The sequence below is a fragment of the Notamacropus eugenii genome, chromosome 7 (genome assembly GCF_028372415.1).
Source record: "Notamacropus eugenii isolate mMacEug1 chromosome 7, mMacEug1.pri_v2, whole genome shotgun sequence".
NCBI classification, from domain to species: domain Eukaryota; kingdom Metazoa; phylum Chordata; class Mammalia; order Diprotodontia; family Macropodidae; genus Notamacropus; species Notamacropus eugenii.
In genome coordinates, this window is record NC_092878.1 from 115,597,943 (window position 1) to 115,616,851 (window position 18,909).

General features: G+C 40.4%; 1 protein-coding gene across 1 annotated transcript in view; it reads left to right on the top strand.

The window, feature by feature from the left end:
- Window positions 1-15,439: 15,439 nt before the first annotated feature.
- The window catches only part of ARSJ (arylsulfatase family member J), a 123,549-nt gene continuing 120,079 nt past the window's right edge, over window positions 15,440-18,909 (top strand). The window contains exon 1 of the mRNA XM_072623676.1: window positions 15,440-17,416. Coding sequence (XP_072479777.1) covers window positions 17,001-17,416 — 416 coding nt within the window. The 5' untranslated portion in view covers window positions 15,440-17,000. The remainder of the gene's footprint in view (window positions 17,417-18,909) is intronic.

Below are 18,909 nucleotides of genomic sequence, written 5' to 3' on the forward strand. Positions count from 1 at the left end.
ACACTGTGCTATCAAAAGTTATCAGTGATTTCTTCATTACCCAATTCAATGGCCTTTTCTCAATTCTCATCCTTCCTGACTTTGATGCTGCTAATCAACTTTTTCTCCTGTATATTTCTACTCCTCTTAAATGTTTTTGACCCTTCTCGTTCCCAGTTCTTGTTCTGCCTGTCTGACCCTACTTCCTCAATTTCTTTTGCTGGATCTTTGTCTAGTTAATAAACTCCCCAATACAGTGCCCTGGTCCCTCTTCTCTTATCCCCTAATACTACATCAGTATCGTCTATGCTGACCTCATCAGCTCTCAATTCAATTATCATTTCCCTGTAAATAATTCCAACATCTCTATGTCCAGCCCCTAGTCTCTCTTAGTTCCAGTCCCACATCAAGTGCCTCTTAAATATCTCAAATTCCATGTTCCATAGGCATCTCCTTTAAAATAGAGCTCTTTATCTTTCCATCTAAGCTTTTTCCTCTTCCATACATCCTTTTACTGTCAAGGATACCACTATCCTCTCAGTCACCCAGGCTCACAACCTAAATGCTATCCTGAACTCTCTTGAACTCATTATACTTATCTAATCTGTTATGAAGTCTTGTCACTTCAATCTTCACAACATCTCTTGTATGTGTCTCCTTTTCTCTATTTAGACAGCCAATCACCCTGGAACTAGTTCTCATTACCTTCTAGGAATAGCTTTTTGGTTGGGCTCCTTACCTAAAGTCTCTTATCAATTCATTCCATCTTCCAATCAGGTGCAGAATAGTTTTGTTCCTTAAGTTCAGACCTGACCTTGTCTCTCCCCCTGCTTAATAACCTCTAGTCATATGGTGGGGAACCTGCAGCCTCAAGGACACATTTGGCCCTTTAGGTCCTCAAATTCGACCCTTTGATTGAATCCAAGCTTAACAGAACAAGTACTCTTAATAAAAGAATATATTCTGTAAAATTTGGACTCAATCAAAAAGCTGTACCCAAGGACCTAGAGGTCCTAAAGGGTTGCAGATTTCTCACTCCTGCTCTAATACCTTTCTATTGCCATCAAGGTCAAATACAAAATCCTTTAACTGTTTTTTAGACCTATCACACTCTGGACCTTTCTACCATTCTACTTTACTCCTTTCCACTTAATCTATGATCCAATGACACTGGCTTTCTTTTTGTTCCTCCCACAGGAGATGCCATTTTCCATCCTGCTACCTTTTCAGCCTATGTCTAAAATGCTCTCTCTCCTTACCTTTGCCTATTACTTTCCTTCGTTTTTTTCCAGACAGCTCAAATCCCATCTTCTGCAAAATGTTTTTAATGGTCCTTCAGTTTCTCTTCATCCTTTCACCCTCTGCCCTGTTGCTAGTGTTTTCCTTCTGAGATTACTTCCTACTTATCTGGTATATATTATGCACATACACAGTACACAGTTATTTATAGAATGTCTCTCCCATTAGAATATCAGCTCCTTAGGCCAAGGACCCAGATTTTGCCTTTCTTTGAATATGTGACTGGCACATAACAAGTATTTAATAAATGCTTGTTCAAATGGCTAATGTGGAGATACTTTTCATAATTGCACATGTATAGCCTATATCTAATTGCTTAGGGAGGAGAGAAGGGAAGGAGGGATAGAATTTGAAACTCAAAAAAAGCCAAATGTTAAAAATTGTTTTAATATGTAATTGGGGGGAAATAAAATGCATTAAATCGATATATATATACATATATATAGAGAGAGAAAATTTGACACTATAGTAATACAATGAACCTGTTCAAATAAATGAATGAATGAATAAATAAAAATAATTTCTTGTTCATTTGTTGTTTGATTGGTAGAAACTACCAGAGTTTGTACTCATCAACGCAGCCTTTCAGAATTCATGGTCACAGTCATGCCATGATAAATGATAGGCGTAGGACTAACCAACTGATAAAATCTTAGATTAATTAACTATTACAATAAAACTTCACCTTTTCCAGGCACTCAGGATGAGAGTCATTCTAATAGCTAAATTTCCCAAATCATTTAAGACCAGCTCTTTAAATGCCAGTATATGAATATTTTAGCTGTTTTTGACTGAAGTCTCTGTTAAACATAGACTGTTTACCCCTATCTTCTAAAACCAAGTGTGCTGAATATAATTCGACTTTTTTTAATGATTCAAAATAATCATTATCAATATCAATTACTATAATATATGGTGGGAGTCGATGGGTTGGTGTGGAGCACTAGGCTTAAAGAAAGTGACCCAAATATTGGCCCATAAAATTTCTGGTTTGAAAAAGTTCCTTATGTCAATTTGCTTTTGGCCATGTACTTCTCTTTGTAAACGTGGCATGAAGCCTGAACCAGCAGAGGTTCCTTAGAATGTGGACACACACACACACACACACACACACACACACACACACACACATGCAAATACATCATAGAAACATCTTCTGCCTTGAAGCTATACTAATACCCAGGTGACTACTTTCCTGCCACCCAGATTGTAGAGCCGTTCCATGCTTCTTATAGCCTGCCCTTCTCCACTGTTACGGTACGTGTCTTGGCTGTTTCTCATCACAGACCACCATTGTCACCACTACTCCACCATTCTTTTCTCCCCACTTAGTATTTTTGGCTCAATGTCTCTCATGTTTCTAACTGAGGTGTTTCTAATTTTCCAGTAAAAATAATTTCATTAATAGTTATAAATTGCCAAGTTTAACAAATTCCACTTTCTTTCCACATGGTGAACTGGCATATCACAGTGCATTAGTCATAGTCTTCAAGTCTTTGGCTCATTTTAGATTGTATAGTTTTTACTACTTGGTCCTCCCTGGCAATGAGTTCGTTTTGTTTGGGGGGTTTTAAGTGGGAAGAATCTGGAGTTTTTTTGTTGTTGTTATTTGTTCTTGTTTTGTAAATTCGGGTCCAGAAAAATTCATAGGATATAGAGCTGCAAGGAGCCTTAGATATCTTCTAGCCTAGACTCCTTATTTTATCAATTAAAGAATTGAGATAAGTGATTTTGCCCAAGATCACACAGAAAGTAAATAGCAGATGTAGGATATGAACCTGGATCATTATTTAGATTTTAGCAGAGCATTTGATAAAAGCCCACATGCTTTCTTTTAGAAAAGATGGAGAATTGTGGGCTGGATGATTCTCCAATCAGGTAGATTTTCTGACCCAAAGAGTTGAAGCGAATGTGAGCATGATTTCTTAATTTGTGTCATGGATCCCTTGGCAGTCTAGTGATGCCAATGGAGTCCTTTTTAGAATAATCTTCATATGCATTTAATTAAAATGCATAGCATTACAAAGGAAACCAATTATGTTGAAATAAAAATTTAATACTTTTTTAGCCAAGTTCACTGAACCCCTGAAATGTGTCCACATATCCTTTTGGGGACCAAAGATCCCCTTTGACTTCCAGGAGGTCTTGAGATTTGTCCTTGTACCTGAGTTATGTAACAATTGTATCGATGAATTAATCAAAAAGTATGTATTGCTTGCAGTGCGCTTGGCACTGTGTTAAGTATTGGAGATACAAATAGAAAAATAATATAGACCCTGCTCTCTAGGACCATACTTTCTAATGGGGAAGGCATCATATGCAGAAAGTTAAAACTGCAAGTAAGATGGATAGGTCCCATGGTCATTAGGGTTCAACAGTAGCAACAACAAAAACAAAATGTCTATTCTTAAATGTCATTTCCACTAATAAAATCACATCATTTTCTAATTTGAAACTATTTTACAGTGTCAAGGACTTTAATGGTGATCATTTTTTTTCTGAGTTTTTAGTAACTGTGACTACAGGATCCCGCGGAAGTGGTTGCCAGGCTCCATCTCCATAGGGTTGCTTCTCAGGATAATGGTTACCATGGTAGGGCTAGAAGCACTTCTGTTCCTAAGGCTTTGAGGTTTAGTGTCCAAAGCTAGCTCTGTCAGGATCTGAAAGAGGTTTGGGGACAAAGAAGTGGTGGTGGTTTGACTTGTCTGATACATGCCATCCTCTTGTTTTTCCCTTGAGGTACAGGCCTACTTCAGTAAGGTTGGATTGCTTCCTTGTAGGTGACAGGTGATTATAAGTTGGTGAGGAAGACTGGCCATTTGTCCATAGATGTTGCTTTCATGTATGATGAAAGTAGAAGCTGACCTGGAAATCGGTCCTGTGGTCTGGGTGATTGTACCACTCCCAGGGTTCTTGTGCTTATCTATCTGTTGGTGGGTGTTGGTCAAAAGTTGATGCTAGTTTTGTTGAAGTAGCTTCCCTTTGGTGATTTCTCCCCTTAATGTGTCTGTGGGGACCAGGCTTGAATCAGACTGGTTGTATGTATATGTGGTAGAGTATTATTTATTCATGAACCTCTTCGGTCAAGGTCCTGAGCTGTTTCTGTTAGGGTCAGTGACTTGGATAAAAGCGTTAATATTTACGGAATTTGCAGATGACATAAAGCTGGAAGGGACAGTTAACACCTTAGGGACCTGACTCAGGATTTATGAGATTTTGATAGGTCAGTCTAGAATATTATCCTACTAGGATGGAATATAACAGGGCTAAATGTAATGTCTGGGCAACGTTTGGATACAAATAATCAAGAAAACAAATATGAGATGGCGGAGGTGCAGCTAGATATCAATTGACCAGATGAAAGATCAGTGGGTTTTAATGACTATACTTGTTTTAATAAAAGGTGTTTCCAGAAATGAACATGATGGATTAACAGTACAAAATGGCATTCAAGAAATCTATTGCAATCTTAGGCTACATCAAGAGAGACATAACGATTCTATGTAAAGAAAGGACAATAGTCCTACTGCATTATGCTCTAAATAGCCCATACCTAGGATATTATGTTACATTTTAGATACAACATTTTAGAAAATACATTGATGATCAAGATAGTACTAGAGGATGGAGAAGGGCTTCAATATCTTTCCTTGGGAAAACCGGTTATAGGAAATAGAGACTGTTTAGAATGGAAAGGAAGAGCTTTGGCAAAGGGGAGGTTGAGATGGGGATGTGACAATTTTTTAAGTAATGGAAGGACTATCATGATGAAGAATTATTAGATTTATGAAGGCAGAACAAGGAAGACTGAATAGAAGCTAAAGAAAGTTAGATTTTGGTTTTAATATAAGGAAAAAACTTCCTTAGTAATTAAAGCCATCCGAAAATGACATGGGATACATTAGGAGGTGCTGGACCTCTCTTCTCTACAGGTCTTCCACTTAAATTAACATTAATGGTCTTATAATTATGTATAAGCTATTGCTCTGGGTTCCTTTTATTAAAGAGATCACTGATAACTTTATTCCATCTATTTATTCATGCATTTATTTATTGGTTGGTTGGTTTATTTGTGGCAGTAAGGTAGTTTTTAGTTTTATCCTGGACAGCTTAATGAGGGATGTTTAGCAAACTGAAACTGTTCATTCTTTTTTTAAAAAAAATATGTTTATTATTTATTTTTTACATTTTTTTTATTTTGAGTTCCAAATTCCCTTCTACCTCTCCCTCATCCTGCAAGAAAACAAGCAATATGTTAGGAATTATTCTTATGAAATCCTGCATAACATATTTCTACATTAGTCATGTCATACAGCAACAAAAAAAACAAGAAAAAATAAACAACAAAAAAACTATACTTTAATCTGCACCCAGAATTCATAATTTCTTTCTCAGAAAATATATGATATTTTTCTTTCTTTCTTTTTAGTTTTCAATATTCACTTTTATAAGATTTTGAGTTATTAATTTTTGCCCTCCCTTCCTTTCCACCTCCCCAAGACAGCCTGCAATCTGATATTGGTTCTACATGTACAGTTACATTTTGCATATTTCCACATTAGTCATGTTGTGAAAGAAGAATCAGAAAAAAGGAAAAGACCAAGAGAAAGAAAAAAAAGAAAATACTATACTTTGATCTGCATTCAGTCTCTATAATTCTTTCTCTGAATATAGATACCATTTTCCATCATGAGCTTTTTGGAATTGTCTTAGATCATTGCATTGCTAAGAAGAGCTAAGTCTATCAAAGCTGGTCATCAAACAATGTTGTTCTTATTGTCTGCAATGTTCTCTTGGCTCTTCTTACTTTGATGTAGAGTATTTTTTATCCTGTGTCCTTTGGACTTTTCTTGGATCATTGTATTGATCAGAATATTGACCAGCATTTCTAAGTTCTAGAGATAAAATGATAAAATAAAAAAGAACTCCTTACTTGAAAAAGATCATATTCTTCTGGAAGGAGAATAAAATATATAAACAGATACATAGTGAATTGGTTAAGCTTTTCCCCTAAAGGACATCACTACATTACAATCAAGGCATAGTGTGTCCAGCTGTGGCTAATCAGATCAATTCGAGCTCGGCAGGCTCTAGCACAGGTCTGGCGCAAATACTCCATAAGAACATTTAGAGTGGAAATGTCTCTAAATTTGCACAGTTCACAATTCTTTTGAGCTACTGTAATTCTGCTTTGCTCACAGAGCACAGCGCCTTCTTTGATTGGAGCATTCCATGCTGGATAGTCCCTTTCTAGTATCTTCCATGTCCCAGAATCTCTTTGAAAGATCTTCAGAGGCACCAGAGGCACTTTGAGAGTGTCCTTGTATTACTTCTTCTGACCTCCAAGTGGGCAGTTTCCTTATGTAAGTACTCTGCAAAAGTCTTTTAGGCACATATACACTTGGTATTCAAACAATGTGCACAGCCCACAGGACTTGTGCTTTCTGCAATAGAATTTGAATGCTTGCAGTTCAGCTTGAGAAAGGATCTGGATGTCCTGGTACCTTACCTTGCCATGTGATCTTCAGAGTCTTCCTAAAACAATTCAGATAGAAGCAGTTCACTTTCTGAGCATGGCTGATAGACTATCCATGTTTCATAGGCATTCAACAGTGAACTCAGCACAATAGCTCTATGGACCTTCAATTTGGAAGGCAGTCTAATAGCTCGTCTTCCACCCTTTACTTTGGACATTCCCAAATACTGAATTAGCTCTAGCAATACATGCACTAGCCTTATCATCTATGTGGTCATCCCTTGTAAGTATACTGCCAAAGTAGCTGAACTTATATAGAGTCTTCAGAATTTCTCCATTTGCTGCAACCAATGGTTCAATCTATGGATGGTGGAGAAACTCTGTTTTATTTTGTTTTCTGTTTTGGTGTTTCTCATTAGGCCAAAATTAGCACAAGCAGCAGAGAATTGGTCCATACTTTGTTGCATTTCCATTTCAGCTGCTGCATTGAGTTCACAATCATGTGAAAGCACAAAATCACATACCAACTCTTCTTCCACTTGGATATTGGTTTGTAGCCTTTTCAAATTCAATAATTTACCATCATTTCAGTAGATGACCTCGAAGCTGATTATTTTTTTTTTTTGTCCTCATTAAATGCGTTCAGTGACAACATTGCTGAAAATGTCATGCTACAAAGCTTGGGAACAAGCACACAGTCCTGCTTCACTCCACTGGTGACTGGTAAGGCACAAGAGTATGGTTCATTATCTGGAACCCAGACAAGCATGTCATCATAAAATTGACATATGATACTGATGAGCTTCTGCAGGCACCCAAATTTTGACAAAATTTCCTGAACAGATATATAAAGTATAATGTGAAGATGAAGACAGCACCAACAACCAGGGAGATGGGAAAGGCTTAGAGGTGACACTTGAGTTGAGCTTTGAATGAACCTGGGAATTTAAAACAGGTTAGCAGGTACAACATACCAGTAATTCAAGACCTATTACACCAAATCACAGAGGTGGAAGATATAAGGCCAACTTTTGGAAACAGGCCAGTTTGGCTGAACCAGAAAGTGCCCAAAGGGGAGTAAAGTAAAATAAGTTTGGAAAAAAAGAGTATGTAGCCAGACTGTGAAGGGCTTCAAATGAAAACTAGAAAAAGTTCAAGGGAAGAAGGAATGACCGCTTGTTAACATCATGGGGGCATTCCTTGTCAGGTGCTAGATGAAATGCATATCCCCTAAAGTCTCAGTCAACTCTGTGATTCTAGTATTCCATCAGACTTAATCTGATCACAGGCATTTGGACTTGGTTTTCTTCCTTTTCCTGACAGCTGACTCTTACAAATTTGGTGCCAGCTGCAGCTCTCAATTCCTTTACAAAGTCAGTTGGACTGTCCTGTTTTATACTCATCGATTCAGGTTTAAGGCTCACCTACTCCTTTAAGATAAAGATGACCTCCTATGCCTACATGGGCCTGGAGGAAGGGAAATTTCTGAAATCATCTGATTGCACTTTTATAATAAAAAGTATTTAAGAACATATACTTAACAACAAAGGAAGAACACATATTCTCCCAAAGGCTTTAGGTGAGAGTTTTCATTTCTGTTTAAAATCAGTTTTTGTTTAAAAATTAAAAAATAAATAAATTTAAACAAAATTAAAATTGAAAAATTAAAAATCACATTTTCTATTTACAATCACAAATTGAGTAAGGTTCAATGGGTTCCTGCTCTATAAATCCTGATGTATCTCTATCTTTAGGTCTCACTTTCTTCCAAGTATCTTTGTCTGTTCTATTCACTCTGTCTTTTTTTTCATAGTATTAAGCAGTTCTAGCTGATCCTGCTTCTTGACTTCAAACTACCATTTTCCTTTGTCTCCCTATTTCTTTCGTTAGTTTTTCACAGGTTTTGTACTTTGCCTACCTGTTTTTTCCCCACATATTACATATTCTAATGTATTATATTCTCTGTCCTAAGGAGAGAGTTCAGCTCAGACATTTCATTTCTCCCCTGGTTCCCATCTATATCCCTAGAAACTCACTTTTGAGATAATCTCACCATCTTGTAAGATCTCATCTGCTTTGGTACCTAATCAGAACCCTCTCCTTCTCTGATTGGAAGGTGGCCCCATTAATTAGAAATCTCCACTTAAGAAGAGAGCTCAACTCAGACATCTCCTCATTTCTTCCTTGGCCACAGTACTTTGGCACTTATCTGACTGACTTCTCCACCATGATCCCAAGGGTACTTTCTCCTTCCCCCTAACCAAAGTTTTTCAACTTCTTTTTTGAGTTGCCTGTCCTCTTTAAATTATAAGCTCTTTGAGGGCAAGAACTGTCTTTTTTGTCATATTTATAAATCGAGAGTTTTGCATAATGCCTGGCACATAGGTACTTAGTAAATACTTAATGATTATTGATTATTGACCTATCCTACTCTCATTTTCTCTGCAAATCTCTTAAGTCACTACTCCATCTTCTGATGTCATAGGGATTAGGAATGGTTTTCCCTCTAGTTCAAAACTATCTCTTTTTTGGGTTTTTTTTTTTTTTTGGCTTAGTAGTTTAGCCATAGTAGGGTCTTCCTCTGACCCTTAACAGGGTCTTTCTCTGGAGCACTAAAATTCAAAGGTTACAAAAAATAATACATGCATTCCTTTACCAGAAACAATTGAACTTAGCAATAATTAGAAAGAATGAGGAGGTAAAATATGAATGTCCTAGATTTTATTGTAGAATAATGGCCAGAATATTAGTCTTGGTATCAGGAAGACCTGTGTTTGAATCTTGCCCTAAACATGCTAGCTCTATGACCTTGAACAAGTCATGGAAACTCTCGGTCCCTTTTATCCTCTATAAAATGCTAATAATACCCAAAGGGGTACAAAAATGTGCATGCTCTTTGACCCTGCAATATCACTTCTAGGGCTATATCCCCAAGAGATCATAAAAATGGGAAAGAGTTTCCACATGTGCAAAAATATTTATAGCAGCTCTTTTTGTGATGGTTAAGAACTGGAAACTGAGGGAATGCCCATCAATTGGGGAATGGCTGAACAAGTTGTGCTATATGAATGTAATGGAATACTATTGTGTTATAAGAAATGACGAAGAGTTGGACTTCAGAAAAACCTGGAAAGACTTACATGAACTGATGCTGAGTGAAATGAGCAGAACCAGGAGAACATTATATACAGTAACAACCACAGTGTTCAAGGACTGTTTCTAAAATCCTTCACAGCAATGCAAGGACCTAAAACATTCCCAAAAGACTCTTGAGGCAAAATGTCATTCACATCCAGAGAAATTACTATGGAATCAGAATTCAGAATGAAGTAGATTATTTTCTCTTGTGTTATATTTTGTTTTGTTTTGGTTTTTCTCATGGTTTCTCTCATTCGTTTTAGTTCTTCTACGCAACATGACTAATATGAAAATGTATTTAATAAGGATATATATGTAGAACCCACTTAAGACTGCAAGCACCTCAGAGAGGGAGGGGAAAGGGAGAGGGAGAAAATCTAAGACTTATGGAAGTGATTGTTGAAAACTGAAAAAAAATAAATTAATTAAATTTTTTAAAAAGTATTTGTAAAAGAAAAAAATACTACTAATAATTAGCATTTATCTCATAGGTTGTTAGGAGGATCATGTATTTCTTAAAGTGCTATATATATTTTTGTTATGCCAGATCTTTCTAATTATACACAATTTGTGAGCTGCTATAGCTTTTACTCATCCTGTTCAACTGAATTTATTTTACTTCCTATATTTTTTTCACACTAAGAATTAAAAAGTTGATATGAGAGCATGTTTCTTCCTGTTTGCCCTGCATGCCAAAATTGTTAGTTATGACTTTCTAGGTTGATTTTTTTCCAATAATAATTCAAAGAATGAGGTATTATGGCAAGTTTATGTAAAGCAAATCATGTGAAACAAACCTTAATTCATTAACGGCAATGCTACTGATTTAATAAGTAGTAAATGTCACTGATTTACTAAGTGGTAAAATGAAAGAGAAGGGAAAAGAGGAGGGGAGAGAGAGGGTGGGAGGAAAAGAGAAAGAGGAGAAGGAAAGGAGGGAAATATTCACAAGGCAAGCAGGAAAAAAGGACTGAAGAATTATTTTTTGAGTCTTTAGACCTCAGGCCTGAATGATTTTAAAGTGGAAAAACAGAGCTAAAATTTCCCCTACCCAGTCCCCTAAAAGAGCTGTGCTCTTTGATTGTTTGAATAAATAGGTAGTTAAAGAGGGAAAGAAAGGAAAGGAGAGAAGGAAGGAAAGGAGAAAAAGGAGGGAGCAAGGAAGGAAGGAAGGAAAGAAGGGAGGGAGGAAGGGAGGAGGACAGGGAGGGGAGGAACAAAGATGAATATGACATTTGACTTTAGAACACCTGGAACTGGCTGTAATTATTTCTACCAGGAGGGCTGCTGTTGATCTACTGAAAATTCAGTGTTTTAGGGCAACCTCACTCTGATAGCCTGATGAAGAGTTACTAATATCTAAGAAGAAGTTTAATTGGATACATGTCAAAATGACTCACATTAACACAAACTAATAAACCTCTCTTATTTTTAGCCTATTCATGCATAAATGTAACCTCTGGCACACTCCATTACTTTTAAAAGAACACTGTGTGTGTGTGTGTGTGTGTGTGTGTGTGTGTGTGTGTGTGTGTGTGTGTGTGTGTGTGTGTGTGTGTGTTTTTAATATCCACAAGGCAAGCAGAAAAAAAACTTAAAAAATCTTTTTCAAGTATGTAGACCTCAGGCTTAGATAATTTTAAAATGAAAAAAAGGAGCTAAAATTTCCCCTACCACAGCCCTTAAAACAGCTGTGTTCTTTGGTTGTTTGAATAAATGAATAGTTAAAAATAAATATTGGCGAGGAAGGGTGACCATACAAGTGAAATGTGGGCACGCTGCCCAGTTAGACCTCTCTCCATGCACAGGCATTTCCCGACTTTCAAATTGATTGTGTTTCAGAAGTTGGTATGTTTGGAATTCAGAACACATTTTCCCATAGTAAGTGTTTTATAGGTTGTTCTAGTTCATGGGTAAAAGCGCAAAATCCTATTCAACCTGTAACAGGCTTAGAATTTTAGTAATAATATCAAGGGATCCAACCAATGTCTGTTTCTAAAGGAAAAGGCATCCAGAGTTCCAAATAGAATCTTAGTCAGGATCTTAGATCTAACAGCTGGAAGGAACCTCAGAGCACATCTATCTGACACCTCTCATTTTACACATAAGCAAACTGAGGATCCGGAAGGTCTGGTGACTTAATCAACTTGACCCAAGGGCAGTATTTACTTCTAGATCCTCTCACCCTGGAACCCCCGATCTTTCCACTGTAAGAGCTAGGTAGCCCTAATCCTGATGGCAACTTTTGCCCCCCTTACATTTTATGCCTACTAAGCAGTAGATGTCTAATTGTTATTGTTCAGTCATATCTGACTCTTTGTGACCCCATTTGAGGGCTTCTTGGCAAACATCCTGGAGTGGTTTGCCATGTCCTTCTGCAGCTCATTTTACAGATGAGGAAACTAAGGCAAACAGGCTTAAGTGACTTGCCCAGGGTCACACAGTTAGTGTCTGAGGCCACAGTTGAACTCATGAAGATGAGTCTTCCTGACTTCAGGCTTTGCACTCTATCCAATGTTCCACCTAACTGCCAAGTGTATAGACAAATATAGCTTTAAGTAGGTATCTCTATGTTCTGGGGCAGGGGGCTAGAGCAGTGAGGTGAAGAAAAATGACAGGTCTTTGATGTGAGGAATAGTAAGAAATCTGAAAGTATCTTCTGTCTCCAGACTCCCAAGGGATAATTCTTGGTTTCAGATAGACAATCGACAAATATTTATTAAGCAGTAACTATGTGCTGATAATTTCATAAGCCCTGGGGATGCAAACATAGAAGCAAAACTCTCCTCACAAAAGTTTACATATTATTGAAGGAGCAGCATAGGTACAAGATATATAGGGAGTAGGTGGAAAATAGTACCAGAGGGTAAGACAGTAGCAGCTAGGACGACCTGCAGAAAATGGGGCTTGAGATTCTTGATGGAAGCCAGAGAATCTAAGAAGTAGAGAAGAGAAGGAAAGAGCATTCCAGGAATCAGGGACAGCCAGTGAAAATACAGAGAGAAGGAGATAGAGTGCTGTGTGCCAAACTAAAGGCTAAAGTAGCTGTTTCATAGAGTACAGCCCAACTTGTGGAGAGCTTGAAATATCAAATAGCACGTCTGTATATGTAGTGCTGGAGAAAATGAGAGTCCCTGGAGTTTACTGAATAAGAAGATAAAATGTACACACAAGCTTTAAGAAATCAAACTGGATTGCAGTGGGAAGAGACTTGAAACTGATTTAAAAAAAAAAAAAGGTATTTAGATGGTTCCCCTGACAGGTGATAAGAGCTTGAACTAGCTATATGACCATTTGAGAGAAGAGGGGACATAGAGAAGAGATTCTGTGAAGTTAAAAATAATAAGATGTGGCAAAAAATTGGGCAAGGGTGAGGAGCAAAAGGTGATGATCTTGGGTAGCTAATGGCAGCTACCTTTGACAGAGTATGTCATTTAGAAGAAGGGAGGCAAGATGAAGTTTCGTTTTGAATATACTGAGTCTGAGATGCTTTCAGGACATCCAGTTGGATAGGTCCAAAATGAAGCTCATGAAGGAAACTGGGTCGCCATAGAGGTAATAATTGAGTCCATGGAAGTTGATGAGCCTCACCAAGTGAAAAAAAGTCTAGAGACAGCCTAAGGGCATGTTGGGGGATCCCCAGGGTTAGTGGGTGTGACAAAGTTTAAGACCTAGCAAAGGAGACTAAGAAAGAATAATTATGGCTTCACTCCTTTTTCCCTTTGCTGTTTTGTCAGGCCAAGCCTTATTCCTTTCCCATTCTTGCCACCCCGACTCCCTTATCCCCTACTGCGGCTATCGTCATTCATTTGTGGCCAACTCTTGGTGACCCCATGGACTGTCCATGGGGTTTTCTTGTCAAAGATATTGGAGTGGCTTACCATTTCCTTTTCCAGTGTGTCCCCATTTTACAGATGAGGAACTGAGGCAAGACTTGCCTTAGACTCACACAGCTGGTGTCTGAAATCTGATTCCAGGTCCACTACTCTATCCACTGAACCACATAACTGCCTTAGCCCCTATACCTTCTCCAATTTTACTTACACTCGGTATGGTAGGATGTCCTTAATTATATCTTAACCAGGGAGTCTTGCCACACAAAAAACTCAAGTAAAGTTTAGCTATATTTATAGGGAAAGAAGAATAACCCTTGTCACTCCAAACCAGAGAATGGGAAAGAGAGAAGGATCTGGGGTAGTATGAAGGATGGAGGATGTTTCAGGAGAAATGCCAAGGCTGTTATGGTCTGGGGTATCCAGAGAGTCTCATCCTCTTCTGACCACTGCCAATACCACCATCTTTGACCCACTACTGGAGAAAGTGAGAAAATGTCCAGAAACTTTGGGAGAAAGGGTGCAGGGTGATCAAGCTGCTGAGGAAAGAAGAAAACCAATAAATCAATCAATTGAGCATTTTAAACACCTACTATGTGCCAGCACTGTGCTATGTGGTGGAGTTATAAAGACAGAAATCAAAAAGCCCCTACCTTCATAAATCTTAAATTCTAAAAAGAGAGGCTCAAGAGAGGGTGGTCTTGTGGCTCCTCAGCCCCTACAAGGACATGTCCTGGGTTAGTTATTTGCATTTAAAAGAGATGAGTGCCATGATGTGGTTAAGTTGAAGTTTACTGTTTTTTCAATGCTAGAGAATGCCCAATAGTGACTATGGAAATGATGCTCATTCATGCTGGGCAGCAGAAAGGGGCCTACCCAAAGTCAAAGCTGTAAGGCAGCCAAAGTTTGATCTCAGAATTCCCCCTCCTTCTATTTCTCGGCTCCTCCCTCAAGTGTTTCTCATGATGTCACCTGAGTGTCCAGGGCAGTGAAAGGCCGAGCCAGATGGTGGGAAGGAGATCCTTTTCTACACCAAAAGCAGGAAATTCTATGAAAAGCGAGGAAAACCCGAGAACGCAAGACTAGCTTTAGGAAGGGTTTTCTGGCACAAGACAGAAGGGGCGGCCACGGAAATAGTGACTGAAGGTGGAGAAAGGGCTGAAGCCTCTCAGACGATGGGCAGAAGGTTAAGTGGCAAGCCTAGTTCCTCCCTATCCGGTCCCATTCCTCCTTTTGCACACTGGCCAGTTCATTGGGACAGGATGGAGGATTGGGGCAGTCTCATTACAAAAGAAGAAACTGACCTCCCGCAACCAGATCAACCATGGCGAGAGGAAAGCCAGATTTTACAGTTTGGAACCTTGATTGGAAAGAAGAAAGAAAGAATGGAAAGATGGAGAAGTCAGGAGCTGAGGGCCCAGAGAGTGAAGAAAGGGTCCGAGGGAGCTCGATTGGGAGATGGAAAAGGATTGGCTTGTGCTAAGTTAGTTCTTCCAGCGGAAGACGTTGGGGGCGGGGGTGGGGGGGGGGGGAGAAGTTTGCCAACGGGGCGCTAGCTGTCTTGCGCTAGGGAGAGAGAGAGAGGAGAGAGAGAGAGAGAGAGAGAGAGAGAGAGACAGAGAAGAGAGAAGAGAGAGAGAGAGAGAGAGAGAGAGAGGAGGAGAGAGAGAGAGAGAGAGAGAGAGACAGAGAGACAGAGAGACAGAGAAGAGAGACTGACAGACAGACACAGAGACAGACACAGAGACAGACACGAGACACAGAGACAGACAGAGAGAGAAAGAGAGACACACAGACAGACAAACAGAGAGACAGACGAGAGACAGAGAGAAACACAGAGACAGACAGAGACAGACACGGAGAGAGAGACGGAGAGGGATAGAGAAGAGAGAGGAGGGAGAGGGGAGGGAGAGAGAGAGAGAAAGAGGAAGGCATCTCTGGCCCAGAGAAGCCCCGCACAGATAGTGGAGCTTCTCGCCATATTCCTTATCCCTAACCCCACCCTTCCCCCAACTTCAGTTAGTTTTCGTCTCTCCGGATAATTGGAAAAGCCGAAACCACTACCAAGCTACAGCCCTGGCGGAGGACTGAGTGAGGTCCTGGAAATGCTCCCCCTCCACTCCTCCACCTCACTCCCTCCAATTCGCCTCTTCCTCCTCTCCTGTTCTTCCTGGGGGAGCAGGAGGGAACCGCGTAGGGCTCTGTGATTCACTGCAGAGGGGAAGCTGTTGTGGGGGGCGGGGGAAAGGGGCGGAGGAAACGGCCCGAAAGTGCCAAATAAAAAGGGCTTCCCGACCAAACGCACCAACTCTCAGCTAGCGCCAGCGGCTGCATGAGTCTCCAGGTCTGGGCAAAAGTGGCTTGACTGGCTCTCTGCTCTGTGTGGCTGCAGCCCAGGGTGGGGAGGGTCCCTGGGCACCGCACCGGCCAGGACACCCTGGGGCAGGGCCACTTTGTCTCGGGAGAGGTCCATCCAGGTCAGCTGGAGGACTTTGTTCCCAGCCTTCTTTTAGGGACTTAGAGTGGAGGAAAGAGGGAAGGAGAGAGAGAAGTGGGAAGTGGATCCCCCTCCCCCACCACGCACCCAGCCCCACTTTCAGTTTACTTCCCACTGGTGAGTGTCAAGGAGTTCGGAAACGCCAGAAAGGGGGAGGAGAACCTAAAAGCGGTGGAGAAAGTGATCAGTCAGCCCGCGGTCCTCTTGGAACTCCTGAGCGTCACTTACGCGCCGCTGGCAAAAGCGGCATCTTCCTCCGAGTTTGGGATGAGAGGCAGAAACTAAGGCAACCTCTCCTCGCATCTCTGTACCCTTAGGGAGGCTGCTCCGGGGGTTGGGGGTCACTGACTGACATAGCCCCCCTCCCACCCCAGCTATGTCCCATAGCTGAAGGATGTTGGGACCGCAGCACCTAAAAAGAAAAGTCTCAGCTTTGATTTGACTTTCATTACCCTCTCCTTGTATCTTTTTTTGAGGGAAGGATGTGAGATTTTTGTTGTCAGCATTACTCTCACTTTGGGGGAGGATGTTAGGAAGAAAATAAGAAGTAGAGAAGAGAACAGCTTCTTCTTGCGTTGCACCCCGTTTTCAATCCGCCCATGCATCACTTCAGGAAGAAGACAAAGTCGTTGAAGTTGGTGTCCGCCAGGACGAGCCCCCATTTTCCTTTGGGGTCCACCCTGTGACCGGCTGAGTGATCTCCCGTCTGCATGTGTTTGCCCAAGGTGGCGTGGAGGGCACCACGTGCGCTCAGCAGCCTGAGCTCAGGAAGGGGTGCATGGCCCCCAGGGTTTTCGCGGGGCAGCCGCCTCTTCAGCCACCACCACCACCACCGGCGTCCGGGATCTGGCAGGGTAAGATGTTAGCCATGGGGGCGCTGACCGGTTTCTCGGTGCTCAGCCTCCTCACCTATGGCTACCTGTCTTGGGGCCACGGCCTAGAGGAGGAAGAGGAAGGGACAGCAGCCAGAGCCCCCCAGGCTAGAGAGGGGCCAGAGCCCAGCTCATCCACTACCTCTCAGCCTCATATCGTGTTCATCCTAGCTGATGACCAGGGATTCAGAGATGTGGGATACCACGGATCAGAAATCAAGACACCCACTCTAGACAAACTCGCTGCCCAAGGGGTTAAACTGGAAAACTACTACGTCCAGCCTATTTGCACACCGTCCAGAAGTCAATTTATCACTGGAAAGTAAGTTGTTCTGCTTTTGTTTATTTGTCGCACTCTGGCCAGCTTAAACAGATGTTAAGACCTCCGAAAGGAGCAGGGAAAACAGGGCAAAGATGCAAACATTGATATGTAAAGAGCCGGTGTCATTTTGTGTGATTAAAGGGGCCCCATGAGTGCCCTGAGAGTTCACTCACCATACTCCTCTCTCTTCTTTAATGCTAGCTCCTAAATAAAGATCTTTCTAATATAGGATGAAGTTATTATCATATAAGCTCTTGGCCACAAGCCAGAGAACTCTAGAAGGTACAACTTCAGCTTTCAAAATTCTGCCTTAACTACCGAGCATGCCCAACCTTTACTTTTCTTGTCATTTTGAAATTAATGAATTTCCCCATCTAGAGTTAGGAAGAGCATTGAGTTCCATCTCGAGTGAAACCTAGCTCAGAGGAGGTAGGTCCAAGAGGAAAAGTGCTACAAAAGTAGCACTAAGAGTGTCTGTTACAATAGAAGATATAAAATGGGAAATCTTATTGGCAAGATCGACTGTCAAAACTCCCGCAGATTCAAGTGAGTGGAACACATTTCAGAAAAGTCAAACTTTGTTCTCAGGTTTTCAGTTATTCCTCAACTGTCTGGCATTTGTATGACTTTCCCCAAAGCTTTAGGCATTAGCTTGTTTGGGTGCTAAAGTTAAGCCTTATAAATGTTGATGTCATTCTCCTAAATAGTAAAGTCTGCTTTTCAAGCACTTTCTAAATCACTGCTCACTTAGCCATGTAAATATTGCTTTGTAAAGGACCCAGTTATAGTTCTGTTACCATATTGCCGCAGTATAAATGCAACCAGTCACAAAAGTTTTGGATGATACAATCTGAGCAGTGAAACAGAACTAAACTGGAAGATTTAGAATGAAGCAGAGAATTAAGTAACTAATCGATTTTCAGAATTGCAGAATAAAATCCGCCTTGGTTTGAGTCTCTGTTTGCTTTGTGATTTCAGTTGCAGCGAACCTTTGCTTCATAGTGAAATTGTTTTTGGATTTGGATCCTATGAGAGTAGCCAGTATCCACTGGAAAAATAAAGCCTATTTTGCAGGAATCTATGTCCTGTACTCTTTCTGCTTACAACATGATTTCCACTGCTTAGCAAACTGTCAGAAACTTACTACCTCTGCCAGAAAAAAAGAAAATAAAATGAAAATGATGCTCATCCTCACCCTATTTTGAGAGAGAGAGAAAAAAATGTGTAGAAGTTTTCCTTGCACTTTGTGGTCATTTTTAAAGTTAACATATCATGTGAAAGGAGGAGCAGAGAGTTGGCTGGAAAACAAGTTAATCTACTCTACTAGCAGTAAAATTTGGTAGGTCAGCTTTTAACCTCTTACTTCTCACCAACGTTTCATTCTTAGCTTTCCAAATGAATGGCAATTATGACTTCTTCAGATAATTAAAGGAATTCAGATCGATCCAGACATACCAATGTAATTATCAGAATACTTAACGACGGGAAGGTAT